The 14,948-nt window shown below is 35.6% G+C and overlaps 1 protein-coding gene across 3 annotated transcripts in view; it reads left to right on the plus strand.

Moving 5' to 3' along the window:
* The window catches only part of ACAP2 (ArfGAP with coiled-coil, ankyrin repeat and PH domains 2), a 156,576-nt gene that overhangs the window by 82,156 nt on the left and 59,472 nt on the right, over positions 1-14,948 (plus strand). For all 3 annotated transcript variants that reach the window (XM_058556086.1, XM_058556084.1, XM_058556085.1), the window contains exon 5: positions 14,843-14,901. In XM_058556086.1, the coding sequence (XP_058412069.1) occupies positions 14,843-14,901 (59 nt within the window). The remainder of the gene's footprint in view (positions 1-14,842; positions 14,902-14,948) is intronic.

A 14,948-nucleotide genomic window follows, 5' to 3' on the forward strand; every position in this document is an offset into this window, starting at 1 on the left:
TTTTATTGATGTTTTAATGGTTTCTAACATTGTGAAATTTTGGGTTGTACATTTTTGTTTGTCATTCACCCCATATATGACTCCCTTCACCCCTTGTGCCCACCCCCCACCCCCACTTCCCGGGTAACCACAGTCCAGTTTTCTCTGTCCATGTGTTGGTTTATATTCCACATATGAGTGAGATCATACAGTGTTTGTCTTTCTCTTTCTGGCTTATTTCACTTAACATAATACGCTCCAGGCCCATCCATGTTGTTGCAAATGGGACGATTTTGTCTTTTTTTATGGCTGAGTAGTATTCCATTGTATATATATACCACATTTTCTTAATCCAATCGTCAGTCGAGGGACACTTAGGTTGCTTCCACTTCTTGGCTATGGTGAACAATGCTGCAATGAACATAGGGGTGCATAAGCCTCTTTGGATTGTTGATTTCAGGTGCGTTGGATAGATTCCCAGTAGTGGGATGGCTGGATCATAGGGCATCTCTATTTTTAATTCTTTGAGGAATCTCCATACCGTTTTCCATAGAGGCTGCACCAATTTGCATTCCCACCAGCTGTGTATGAGGGTTCCTGTTTCTCCACAACCTCTCCAACATTTGTTGTTTTTTGTCTTGGTGATTATAGCCATTCTAACGGGCGTGAGGTGGTATCTTAGTGTTGTTTTGATTTGCATTTCCCTGATGATTAGTGATGTTGAGCATCTTTTCATGTGCCTATTGGCCATCTGTATATCTTCCTTGGAGAAGTGTCTGTTCATTTCCTCTGCCCATTTTTTGATTGGGTTGTTTGTTTTTTTGTTGTTCAATTGTGTGAGTTCTTTATATATTATGGAGATCACCCCCTTGTCAGATGTATGTTTTGCAAATATTCTCTCCCAGCTGGTTGGTTGTTTGTTCATCTTGATTCTGGTTTCATTTGTCTTATAAAAGCTCTTTAGTCTGATAAAGTCCCACTTGTTTATTTTTTCTTTAGTTTCCCTAGTCTGGGTAGGCATGTCATCCGAAAAGATTCCTTTAAACCCAATGTCAAATAGTGTGTTGCCTATATTTTCTTCTATGAGTTTTATAGTTTCAGGTCTCACCTTCAGGTCTTTGATCCATTTTGAGTTAATTTTTGTGAATGGCGATAGCACATGGTCCACTTTCATTCTTTTGCATGTGGCTGTCCAGTTTTCCCAACACCATTTATTGAAGAGACTTTCCTTTCTCCATTGCATGTCCTTAGCACCTTTGTCGAAAATTAGCTGTCCGTATATGTGTGGTTTTATTTCTGGGCTTTCAATTCTGTTCCATTGATCTGTGTGTCTGTTTTTGTACCAGTACCATGCTGTTTTGATTACTATTGCTTTGTAGTATGTTTTGAAGTCAGGAATTGTGATGCCTCCTGCTTTGTTCTTTTTCTTTAGGATTTCTTTAGCTATTCGGGGTCTTTTATTGCCCCATATAAATTTTAGTATTCTTTTTTCTATTTCTGTGAAGAATGTCATTGGGATTCTGATTGGGATTGCATTGAATCTGTAGATTGCTTTAGGTAATATAGACATTTTAACTATGTTTATTCTTCCAATCCACGTGCATGGGATATCTTTCCATTTCTTTATGTCATCGTAGATTTCCCTCAATAATGTCTTGTAGTTCTCATTGTATAGGTCCTTCACCTCCTTGGTAAGATTTATTCCTAGGTATTTTATTCTTTTTGATGCAATTGTAAATGGTATTATCTTTTTGAGCTCTCTTTCTGTTAGTTCATTATTAGCATATAGAAATGCAACTGATTTTTGTAGATTGATTTTGTACCCTGCAACTTTGCTGTAGTTGTTGATTGTTTCTAACAGTTTTCCAACAGATTCTTTAGGGTTTTCTATATATACAATCATGTCATCTGCAAATAGTGAGAGTTTCACTTCTTCGTTACCTATTTGGATTCCTTTTATTCCTTTTTCTTGCCTAATTGCTCTGGCCAAAACCTCCAGTACTATGTTGAACAGGAGTGGTGAGAGTGGGCAGCCCTGCCTCGTTCCTGTTCTCAGAGGAATGGCTTTCAGTCTTTCCCCGTTGAGTATGATGTTAGCTGTGGGTTTGTCATATATGGCCTTTATTATGTTGAGGTACTTTCCTTCTATTCCCATTTTATTGAGAGTTTTTATCATAAATGGATGTTGTATCTTGTCAAATGCCTTCTCTGCGTCTATTGAGACGATCATGTGGTTTTTATTCTTTGTTTTGTTGATGTGATGTATCACGTTGATTGATTTGCGGATGTTGAACCATCCCTGCGTCTCTGGTATAAATCCCACTTGATCATGGTGTATGATCTTTTTAATATATTGTTGTATTCGGTTTGCCAATATTTTGTTGAGGATTTTTGCATCAATGTTCATCAGCGATATTGGCCTGTAATTTTCTTTCTTTGTATTGTCTTTGTCTGGTTTTGGTATCAGGGTGATGTTGGCCTCATAGAATAATTCAGGAAGTGTTCCATCTTCCTCTATTTTTTGGAATAGTTTGAGGAGGATGGGTATTAAATCTTCTTTGAATGTTTGGTAAAATTCACTGGAGAAGCCATCTGGTCCTGGACTTTTATTTTTTGGGAGGTTTTTGATTACTATTTCAATCTCTTTACTTGTGATTGGTCTATTCAGATTCTCCATTTCTTCTTGGTTCAATTTTGGGAGGTTGTATAAGTCTAAGAATTTATCCATTTCTTCTAGATTGTCCAATTTGTTGGCATATAATTTCTCATAGTATTCTCTTATAATCCTCTGTATTTCCATGGTATCCGTTGTAATTTCTCCTCTTTCATTTCTAATTTTATTTACTTGAGCCTTTTCTCTTTTTTTCTTAGTTAGCCTGGCTAAGGGTTTGTCTATTTTGTTTATCTTCTCGAAGAACCAACTCTTTGTTTCATTAATCCTTTCTACTGTTTTTTTGTAGGGAAGATATAACATACGCTTCCAAATATTTAAAAAATATTTTAATGAGAAACTTGAACTAGCTTCTGTGAACATCATTTTTAAAAAATAGATTTTGTGCATGAAATGGTTTCAAGCAATTCCTGATCAAGATTTTAAAATTGGTGATCTTTTCAAATCCTTGGTCATTGTCATTGATGAAAACTTTTTCTACATAAGTAGGCATATTAGTGAAAGGCAGACGAATATTTATTGCCCTTTCCTCCTGACTGACAGGAGCTCATTTATCCTATAGAATTAGAACTTAAATAATACCATCTCTTCAAATTGTACTTTAAATGAGCAATCATTCATTAAGCAGGACTGCTCTTCCTTTTCTTTCATTGACACATGGAATGCTTAAATTTTCTGGGATAAGTTGAATGGATTTTGAGTAAAATAATGATGAAGCTTTCCTGCAATTATTCACAGAAGTCACTCTACCTACTTTTTCCTCCCTTCTACCCACTTTTAATAATTCTCTTTGCGGATTCAGATTATAGCACTGACTCCCTAGTAACTCATTCTCAGCCTCTCATTTCCAACACTTTGAATCCATAAAGTTTGTCAGTATATGTTAATTGTCAAAAATATTGAGGATTGCTTGAAACAAATTCATTAGGTTGAACTTAACATCAGTTGAATAACCCTATTTTTTTTGGTTTTGGTGAGGAAGATTGGCCCTGAGCTAACATCTGTTGCCAATCCTCCTCTTTTTGGTGAGGGAGATTCGCCCTGGGCTAACATCCGTGCCCATCTTCCTCTACTTTATATGGGACACCGCCACAGCATGACTTGATAAGCAGTGCGTAGATCTGCGCTGGGATCCGAACCTGCGGACTCTGGGCCGCCGAAGCGGAACGTGCAAACTTAACCACTACGCCACCTGGCAGGCCCGCTAAGCAAGCCGTCTTTTAAAGTCAATAATTAGCATTAAACAAATCTGCAAGTTGAGAATTGTTCCTCCTAAACTTTTTGAATTCTACTTTTAACTCATAAATTTAGGCAAAAAATTTTTTGGGATAGCTGGTACACTTTTGCATGAAACAGCAGAGTGATATTCTTGTATCATTCTTTACAAAAGGCTGAAAATGCATGAAACTAAATGTGTTGAATATTTTGTTTAGATTCATGCATCATTTTGATAACATTTAATTTGAAATTTGTATCTACATGCAAACTTTACATATGAGAGATCCTTTGTGAAATAATGTATTACTAGATCTTCAGAGTTTTCCAAATGAATTCTTAATGTAAATTTACATCCTGCTGTTATTGTGGCTGCACCATCAGTATGCAAAATTACAGTGTTTCCATGATATCTTTTTATTTGTTTAAAGTTTTCTTCTAGCATTTTGAGTATTTCGTCCCTAGGAATTTGTTTTGGTACTCTGCAAAACAATCACTGCTCTTCCAAGATAATCTTCTGTTCAGAAATTTTAACTATTGCTGTTAACTTGAGCACAGTTATTAACATATAGAATCATCACTCAGCACTAAAACCTTTTTGATACAGTTGTCTTTTGGGTTAGTGATGATTGCTGTGTTTATCTGGCATGGCATCAAATGCATCTGTTACTTTTGTTGTTCAAATGTGGCACCTTTTCTATTTCTTTGCTTCTTTGAAAATTACAAAGTTCTGACATTTTCCTTGCAGCTATATTGTGCCATTTTGCAATTGTATGAGGGATTCTGGCTCTATCTCTTTATTGGGTAACCTTGTAACTAGCTTCTTAATATGATATTGTTGTAACTAATCTCATAAAAACACTTTGTTTCTTATTTTGTCTTTGTAGAAGTTTAGCGTACAAATCTTTTTCTACATGAAAAGGATATTTTGTGTTGATGTCCTGTATGATTTGCCTCTACCTTTGCTTTATTTAATAACTCTTTGATACAAAAGGATATTTAGGTTGAAGAGGAGAATTTTGCACTATTGTGTTTGTCTTCTGAATGTAATGACTTTCCAGCACTATTTAATGAAAAAGTTGTCTGTTATGGTAGGAAAACAACAATTAGTAAAAAGCAAATCTATTTAAATATGAAGTGAAATAGTGTATGTCTTAAGGTTCAGAAATTGCTTATGTGTGAGTATAATTTTCTGCATTCTTAAAATTTTTTAAGTAAATTAAGCACTTAATAAATAAAATAGGAAATATTAATTCATTTTAGTCAATTCAATAAATGTTACTCTCATGTATGATTAAAAAAATGAAAATTTCAAAGTGTTTTTGAATCTGCAAAGGCCTATAATTTTGTTTAAAATGATTTAATTATGTGCATTTAATTTCATCTTCAGAAACAAATGTTTTTTTTTTTTTCATGGCTTAAAACAATACAAATTTATTACTTTACAGTCCTGGAGGTCACAAGTCTGAAATCAGTTTCACTGGGCTAAATTATAGTCAGGGTGTTGACAGGCCTATGTTCCTTCTGGGGACTCTAGGGGAGAAACCATTTCTTTGCCTTTTCCAGCTTCTGGAAGCTGCTTGCATTTCTTTGTTCATGGCCCCTTCCTCCATCTTCAAAGCCAGCACCATAGTATCTTCTCTCCTCTCTGACCTCTGCTTCCATCCTTCCGTCTTCTCTCTCGAATTCTTCTGTCTCCTCTTATGAGGATTACATTGTGATTACATATCCTTGTGATTACTTTGGACCTACTGGGATGATCCAGGATCATCTCTCCATGACAAGATCCTTAATTTAACCATATCTTCAAAGTCTCTTTTGTCGTATAAGGTAAAACATACACGGGTTCTGGGGATTAGGACATGAGCATCTTTGGAGGAAGGGCCATTATTCGGCCTACCACAGGCGGAGATGGAGGGTGGGCAGAATGCACTCAGGCCCAGAATGAACCGCTATGCTTGGTCCAGCCTCCCTCCACCTGGGGTGAAGGGTGGTGCCAATGGGCTGGTGGCCAGGTCCAGGCCCCATGTCTGGAGAATAGCAAGTGCCTCCTGCATCATCACTACCAGGGGGAGCTGAGAATGCATGTCGGACTTGGGAGAAACTCTCAGTTTAGGGAACTTTTCGCTCTTGAGACTCTCCTGGTGAACCTGGTGGAGGGTTCCAGTGGGCTCTGTCTTCAACATTGCCTCCTCTCCAGAACAATTCTGTGACAGGAGCACAGGTGTTCCTGGTTGGACAGCTCTCCTCCACTGCCTGGAGAAACAAATGTTTTTTAATAATTAAAAAAAAAAGGATAATGGAATTTTATCAAGAGTCAGACTTTGGCTTATTAACGTCAAAGCCAATAATAAATAAATACTAAGGATAACAGCCAAAAAAATAAAATCACTTACTTTCTAATAGGAGTATCTCATAACAAATGATGATAATGCTAAGGCAACACCATACCTCCCTTGTTAGTGGGAAAATGAAAAATAAGAGCAAAAGAAAGAGGAAATATTTGACAATGGTTATAAAACAAAGAAATGATGACAAACAAATTGTGACTAAAATAGTTTTGGATATTCAAATGGTAATGCCAGGGGAAAAATTATATATTTACCAAAGTGATAGTTATTGCATCTAAACACTTAACAGAGCAAGTCATACACATAGTATTAAAATATAATTTCAGCAGTTGTTAATTTCTCAATGGTTGTACCAAATAGTTTACAACTTTTAAAATCACTATAGAAGCTTATAAACATCAACATATATATATTTTTTTCATGAGGAAGCTTTGCCCTGAGCTAACATCTGTTGCCAATCTGCCTCTTTTTTTTTTTTTCCTTTGCTTGAGGAAGATTAGTCCTGAGCTAACATCTGTTACCAATCCTTCTATTCTTTTTTTGCTGAGGAAGATTGGCCCTGGGCTAACATCCGTGCCCATCTTCTTCTACTTTATATGGGATGCTGCCACAGCATGGCTTGACAAGCAGTGCGTCAGTCTGTGCCCAGGATCTGAACCCACGAACCCTGGGCTGCCGAAGTGGAGCACGTGAACTTAACCGTAATGCCACCAGGCCAGCCCCAATTTGCAGGTGATTTTGATTCACACCCAAGCCGGTGAAGAACCACTGCCTTAGAGGACTGAAGAAAGGGAGAAAGAAGAGTTTAGAGAAACAGGTTAGGACAGGCAGAGGATATAGAAAAAGAGGAACAAATAAACATTCATTTATCATATTGGTACCTGTTGGTGATGATAGCAAAGAATAGTCCTCTTGATTTATTGTGGGCCTATTTATTACAGGCCTAATGAGATTAACCAAAAGATTCAATGAATCCACAGTGCCAACAGCCACAGTCGTTTGCCTTTCTATAGATTCTGGAAAGGACAGGAATGATTATGTCAGGTAGACTCATCAGAACAGAGTGCTGTGGTAGCTGAATAATATTTAAATGGATTATAAAGAAACTACAAAATGTATACTTTGAGCCAATGGGACCTAAATGATAAGGACTGGAAACAGGGCTAATGCTAACTATGGTTGTGTAGCCTATAGAATAGGCTAAACTTCCTAGACTAGGGTGTCTGCCGTCTTTGTAGTGCATCTCAGCTTTCGTCTTTTCCTGAACACAGCAGAGAGAGTGTTGATTTAACTGGGTCCAGACGTGAAAGGGCAGTAACTTGGGTGTAAGCTGTTAGTTTTTTTTTTTTTTGGTGAGGAAGATTAACCCTGAGCTAACGTCCCTGCCAGTCTTCCTCTGGTTTGTGTATGTGGGATGCTGCCACAGCTTGGCTTGATGAGTGGTGTGTTAGTCCATGCCTGGGACGAACCCGTGAACCTGGGGCCGCTGAAGCGGAGCGCGCGAACTTAACCACTACGCCACTGGGCCTGCCCCAAGCCATTAGTTTTTAACAGCCATATATTATCTATGCACTTTAGTAAGAGCCTTTTATAATTAGCAGATAGGTCTAATGACATATTATTGATTATTTGTCATACATATGTTGCTAGACATAATACCGTTAATTTCCGGAAATGGAACTGAACCATAACTTTTGTGTTGGTAGCATGGTTTTTTTTTTTTCCCCCTCCCCAGAATCTGGCGCTGTGGCTTTATTATACCATCCCAGATTTTGTGGCATAGAAACAAAAGAGAAGACCTGAGATGTACTCAATTTTGAGAATAAAACAGTTTTTGTGGTCTAAAACCTAGATAAAGTTTTTGGATGGCCGCTGAGCACTTGGGTATGATCCAGATCAGAAGCCCCTAGTAGTGACGATAGTAGAACTCAAGGAAAATGGGGGAATACGGTCGAGGGCAAAAACTTAGGGAAGAGCATGGCAAACTTCATTTGGTACCCAGCTTCAGGGACATTGACAAGGCTGCTTTTATTTTAGTCTCTGATTCTTTAAAGTCTTTTATGGCTTTTTACTTTCAGCACATGAAAAGAAATGCTGTGAATTCTCTCAGCAGGGAGTAGATTAATGACTTAGGAAATGAGACTGAGGCAGCTCTGTGCAACAGTGCCACAGAAAAAAAGAGTCCACGCTTAGCTTACTGCGTGGCTTGAGATTGGCAGGTAGGAGACAGAGCTTTTACGTAGTTGCCTTTGCATTAACAACATACTTTCCACTCTAATGGAGTCAAAAATATGTTGGCTAGATTATGGACAGTTTCCTGAAATACTTCTCATTCTATTCAAATATAAAATTTAGTTTAGGTAATGCTGTATTTTGGGGGATGTAGATAGTAATGTTTTTATAGTTTTAAAACAATGACAGTACTATGCAGAAAAACATTGTTTGTCTCTCTAGAATGTATTGATTTTTCTTTTTACAGCATTACTGAGGAATAATTGACATAAACATATTGAAGTATACAATTTGATAAATGTTGACATATGTATACCTTCATGAAACTGTCACCTCAATTAATTTAATGAACAAAACAATCACACCCCAAAAGTTTTCCTGTGCCACTTCATAATTTCTCCTTCCCCTGTTTGCCTCTTCCTCGTTCCTAGCCAATCACTGATCTGCTTTCTATCGTTATTGATTAGTTTGCATTTTCTAGACTTATATGTAAATGGAATCTTTTCTCTTTTGTCTAATTTCTTTGCGTAATAATTTTGAGACTCAGTCATGTTGTGTGCATCAATAGTTCATTCCTTTTTTGTTGCTTAATAGTATTGCATTGTAGGTATCACAGTTTGTTTATCCATTTACCTGTTCATGGATGTATTAGTTATTTATTGCTGTGTAACAGATTACCCCAAAATATAGTGGCTTAAAACAACAAACATTTATTATCTCACAGTTCCTGGGCTAGGAATTTTTAGAGACTTAGCTGAGTGGCTTTGGCTGAGTCTTTCATGAGATTGCTAGTAAGATGTTGGCTGGGGCGACAGTCATTTGAAGGCTTCACTGGGGCTGGAGGATCCAATTCCAAGATAGGGCTCATGGCTCCAGGCCTTAGTTTCTCACCAAGGAGCCTCTTTCCAGGGCTGCTTCAGTGTCCTTACTTCATGGCATCTGGTTACTCCCAAAACAAGTGATCTAAAGAGTAGGAGCAAGGAGAAACCTGCAGTACTTTCCATGACCTCGTCTCATAAGTCACATGTTGTCACTTCCTCCATATTACTGTTTGTTAGAAGTAAGTCACTACAACCAGCCCACTCTCAAGGGAAGAAGAATCAGGCTCCACTTTTGAAGGGAGGAGTGTCAAAGAATTTGTGGATATATTTTAAAGCCACCGCAATGAACGTTTGAGTTTGTTTCTGGGTTTTGGCTATTATGAATAAAACTGCTTATAAAAATATATGTAAAAGTCTGTATAGACATATGTTTTTATTTCTTTTGTGTAAATAGCCAGGAGTAGACTGGCTAGTTCATAATGTAGGGCTATGTTTAACTTTTTACAAAACTACTTCTGTAGTGAAGACTATAAAACATTGCTAAGAGAAATTAAGAAGAATGAATTTCGTTTCTTTATTATTTATTAATGTTTATAGTAATGTTAATATATATAATAAATTTCTAAAAAGTTTTAATTTCTTTAAAGCAATTAAAGAAAACCTCCCCAAATTTGGACATAGTTTTCCGAAGTTAATTGTATCATTTTACACCAGCAGTATAGGAGAGTTCTAGTTGCTCCATGTGTTTGGTATGATTACTCTTTTTAAATTTATTATGGTTTAAATTTGCATTTTCTTAATAACTAATGATGCTGAGCATCTTTTCATGTGTTTATTTGTCATCCATGTATCTTCTTTGGTGAAATGTCAGATTTTTTGCCCATTTAAAAAAAAATTGAGTTGTTTATCTTCTTATTTAGTTGTGGGAGTCCTCTCTATATCCCAGACGTGTCTTTTGTCAGATAAACGTTTTGCAGATATTTTCTCCCAGGCTTTGGCTTGTCGTTTTCTTTTTTGTAGCAGTGTCTTTTGAAAAGCAATAGTTTTTAATTTTATTGAAATCAATTTATTATTTTTTTTTAATTTATAATTTTCCTTTTGTATTCTTAATAGATTTTATTTTATTCTGTTTAGTTTAGATCTGTGATCCATTCTGAGTTAATTTTTGTATATGTTGCACGGTAAGGGTTGAGGTTCTTTTCTTTTGGCATTTGGGTCTTCAGTTGTTTGTTTCAGCACCAGTTGCTCAAAAAATTATCTTTTCCCTCTTGGCACCTTTTGTTAAAAAAATTGACCATATGTTTGGTTCATTTCTTGACTTTGTTCTGTTTCATTGATCTTTTTTTTTGCCTGTCTTTCTTCCAATACCACAACTGCTTTGAGTACTGTAGCTTTTATAATAAGTCTTGAAAGCAGGTAGTGTAGGTATTCCAACTTTGTTCCGTCTTTTCAAAATTGGTTTGGCTATTCTAGGTCCTTTATGTTTCCATATAAATTTTAGAATAAGGTTTCCACTGGTATTTACAGTGGGATTGCATCAAATCTATAGATCAATTTGGTGAGAATTGACATCGTACTAAGTCTTCTAATCTATGAATGCAGTATATCTCTGCATTTAAATTTTCTTTATTGTCTCTTGGCAAGGTTTGTAATCTTCTCTGTACAAATCTTGCATATCTTTTGTCAAATTTATCCATAAGCACTTCCTATTTTTTGATGCTATTGTAGATGATATTTTTTAAAAGTTCAATTTCTAATTGGTTGTTGCTGTTATATAGAAATACCATTGATTTTTGTATATTGACTTTGTCTCTGCAACCTTGCTGAATTAACTTCTTAGTTCTAGTAGGTTTTTCTGCGGATTCCGTAGTATTATCTATATAATCAGTCATATCGTCTGTGGATAAAGACAGTTTTATATTCTTCCTTTCTAATATGTATGCTTTTTATTTTATTTTTCTTCCTTGATTGTATTGCTAGGATATCTAGTTCAATGTTGAATGGAAGTGATGAGAGCAGACATTCTTGCCTTGTTTCTGATCGTAGGGGGAAAATAGCCTTTCACCACTAAATATGATGTTAGCTGTAGGTTTTTCATATGTGCGGTTTATTGGATTAAGGAAGTTAGTTCCCTTCCATTGCTAGATTCCTGAGAATTTTTATCGGGACTGGATGTTGAATTTTGTCAAATGCTTTTTTTGTATCTATCGAGATTGTCGTATAGTTTTCTTATTGTAGTCTGTTAACTTGGAGTATTATATTGATTGATGTTTGAATGTTAAATCAGTCTTACATTCCTGGGATAAATCCCAATTGGTTATGATATATTGTCCTTTGTATATGTCATTGTTATATATCGTTGTTACATACTGCTAAGAATTTTTGCATCTGTGTTCATTAGGGATATTGGTTTGTGCCTTTCTTCTTTTATGATGTCTTTGTCTGGCTTTGTCCCATAAGAATTTTCTCATAGAGTAGATTTTCTGATAGAATGGAATTTTTGAGGGAAGAATTTGAATAGAAATAGTATTTTTTCTTCCATAAATGTTTGATAGAATTCACCAGTGAAGACATCTTTGTGGAGTTTTCTTTTGGGAGGGGTTTTTTCCTTTACTTACTTATTTTTTGGGGGGACTGACTTTTTCTGATACTTTATTATTAGAAGTTGAAGTAATTTTGTAATAAATTTTCATGTGCTCACGTACTAGCTATATTTGCTTTATCACTTATCTATCCGTTTATTTTCCCTTCTATCCATGCATCAATCTACCTGTTTTTGATGCATTTCAAAATAATTTGTAGACAACTGGATATTTCACTCCTAAACACATTCCCATGCATAATTTATGTTTAATATTTTTAGTTTTTTTTTATTTCTTGAGGTAAAATTTTAATACACTTAAATGCATGTCTCATGTGTACCATTCAATGAATTTTGACAAGTGCATATACTTGTGTAACCCAAATCCCTTTTAAGATAAAGATCGTTACCATTACCCATCAAGTTCTCCCATACTTTTCTCAGACAGTCTCAGCCCACACCCCTGAGGCAAGTACTGTTCTGATTTCCATCCATAACTAGTTTTGCTTGTTCTATAACTTCATAGAAATGGAATCATATAGTATTTTTGTGTGTGTGTGTGTGTGTGTGTGAGAGAGAGACTTCTTTCACTTGGCATACAGTTTTTGAGATCAGTATTGTTACGTGTATCAGTAGTTCTTTCTTTTTAATATTTTATAGTGTAACTTAATTTCATTGTGGTCAGAGAACATGTTCTGTATGATGCCATATTCTTGCTTTATCCCCTGTTACATGGTCAGTTTTCATAAATGTCATTAGTGTTCCTGAGAAGAATGAGTATTTTCTTTTTGTTGGTTTTATGTTTCTTTATCTGTCCTTTGAATCAACCTCATTAGTCATGCTGTTGGTTTCTTCTTAATTCTTTAAAAAATCTATTGGTTTATGTCTATACTGTTCTTCATATTTTGAAGTTATTTTAAAATTTAAATATAACAAAATTGATTCCTTATGGTGTACAGCTTTGTGAGTTTTGACAAATGCGTACTACATTTGGGTCTCCACACCACAATCAAGATGCACGACAGTCCCATTAACCCTAAAAATACCCTCATGTTACCCCATTGGTAGTCAACCCTTCCTCCCACCCCCATCACTGGAAATCACTGATTTGTTTTGCATCTCTCTAGTTTTGCCTTTTCCTAAATGTCATATAAATGGAATCAGACAGCTTGTAGCCTTTTGAATATGACTTATTTCACTTAGCAGTATGCATTGAGATTCATCTATGTTGTTGTATGTACTAATAGTTGTTTCTTTTTATTGCTGAGTAGTATTCCATTGTATGAATGTACCATAGTTTGTTTCTCCAAGGACATTTGAGTTGTTTCCAGTTTTTGGCGATTAGGAATGAAACTACTCTAAACATTGGCATACAGGTTTTGGTGTGAACCTAAGCTTTCATTCTCTCGGACAAATAACCTAGGAGTGGGATTGCTAGGTTTTATGTAAGTGTAGCTTTAGCTTTATGCAATATGGGAGGTTTTTAACTATAGATTCTATTTCTTTAATTCTGTTTAGGTTATTGATTTCTTCTTGGGAGAGCTCTGGTAGTTTTTGTCTTTCAAAGAATTTACCCATGTTATCTGTTGAATTTATAGGCATAAAATTATTCCCCAACTCCCCTGATTGTCCTTTTTAATATCTGTAGAATATAGTGAAGTCACCTCTCTTCTTAATATTTGAAATTTGAATCTTCTTTTTTCCTGATCACTTTGGCTGGAGGTTTATCAATTTTATAGATCTTCTCAAAGAACTAGTTTTTGATTTCATTGATTTTTGGCTATTGATTTTCTGTTTTCTATTTAGTTGACTTTCACTCTCATCTTTATTATTGCTTTCTGCTTACTTTGGATTTAATACTTCGGGTTTAACGTAATACAGAAAAAAATTTTTTCTTTCTGGAAGTTAATTGACAGATTTTGAAACTCTGTACTCCATCCAGATTTTCTGTGTGTGTGTATTTGGTATTTAGGTGAGAACAAAAGACTTTTGTTAATAGCAAGATGTCAGAGAGAATGAAATTGGTACTGTTATTAATTTGTATGACGACCATAGGATTTTCTTTTTGTTTTGAATATTGATTTTTCTGCCTGTTCATCTGACATCTGTTTCAAACTCTGAATGAAATATATCTGTAAATTATGAAAGTACTTGAAATTCCCATGACAAGCCTGTGAAATATACCACATACAGAGCTATCAGAGTTAAATTTGTGGCATCATTTAAGTGGGGCAAATTACTGTCTTGAGGAATACAATTTTATTCTTGTCTCTAATCTCAGCAGTCATTTAACCTAAAGGACTATGTAATGTTTACTTGAACTCAGAATGTAAAACATTTAAATCCCCAGGTCTCCCCAGATGAGTAACCTTTAACTAAGATAGAAGGCAATTTTGAGGTTGTTTTCACTTGGTGTGTTTTGGTACATGAGACTAAGAAATTGCTGTAATGGATGGAGTGAAATTTGTATTACTCTTTTAGGTTGTCTTCCAAAGCCGGAATTAAAATCAAGGAAATAAATTGCTCTACTGTTGGAGCATTCTATTTAAATATTAAAGCAGGTTTGATTTCCTTTGTAAATAGAAGTAATTTTATTTTTTAGAGAGATAAAATTGGCCTGAAAATTAGTTTCTTTTTTTAATTTTTTTTCCCCCCAAAGCCCCAGTAGATAATTGTATGTCATAGTTGCACATCCTTCTAGTTGTTGTATGTGGGACGTGGCCTCAGCATGGCCCGAGAAGCGGTGTGTCGGTTCGCACCTGGGATCTGAACCCTGGCTGCCAGCAGGGGAGTGCACGCACTTAACCGATAAGCCACGGGGCCGGCCCAGTTCGTTTCTTTTTTAAATGTTTATTTCTTATGTATCTGCAATAAGAAATGTAGGTGTTGTTAGAAATTAGAGTATTGATGGAGGGATGTAATATTTATAGAACTACATGAAAATTATTTTGTTTACTTTTCTAATTGTTTAATGTTACATTTTATCTTTTAGATCCTATTTGACCAAACTCAGAGATCAATTAAGGCACAGCTTCAGAACTTTGTTAAAGAGTAAGTCAATTGCAGTGGAGAGGAAAGAAAAGCAACCAGTTAATGAT

This window comes from Diceros bicornis, chromosome 15 (assembly GCF_020826845.1).
Source record: "Diceros bicornis minor isolate mBicDic1 chromosome 15, mDicBic1.mat.cur, whole genome shotgun sequence".
In the NCBI taxonomy this organism is placed as follows: Eukaryota; Metazoa; Chordata; class Mammalia; order Perissodactyla; family Rhinocerotidae; genus Diceros; species Diceros bicornis.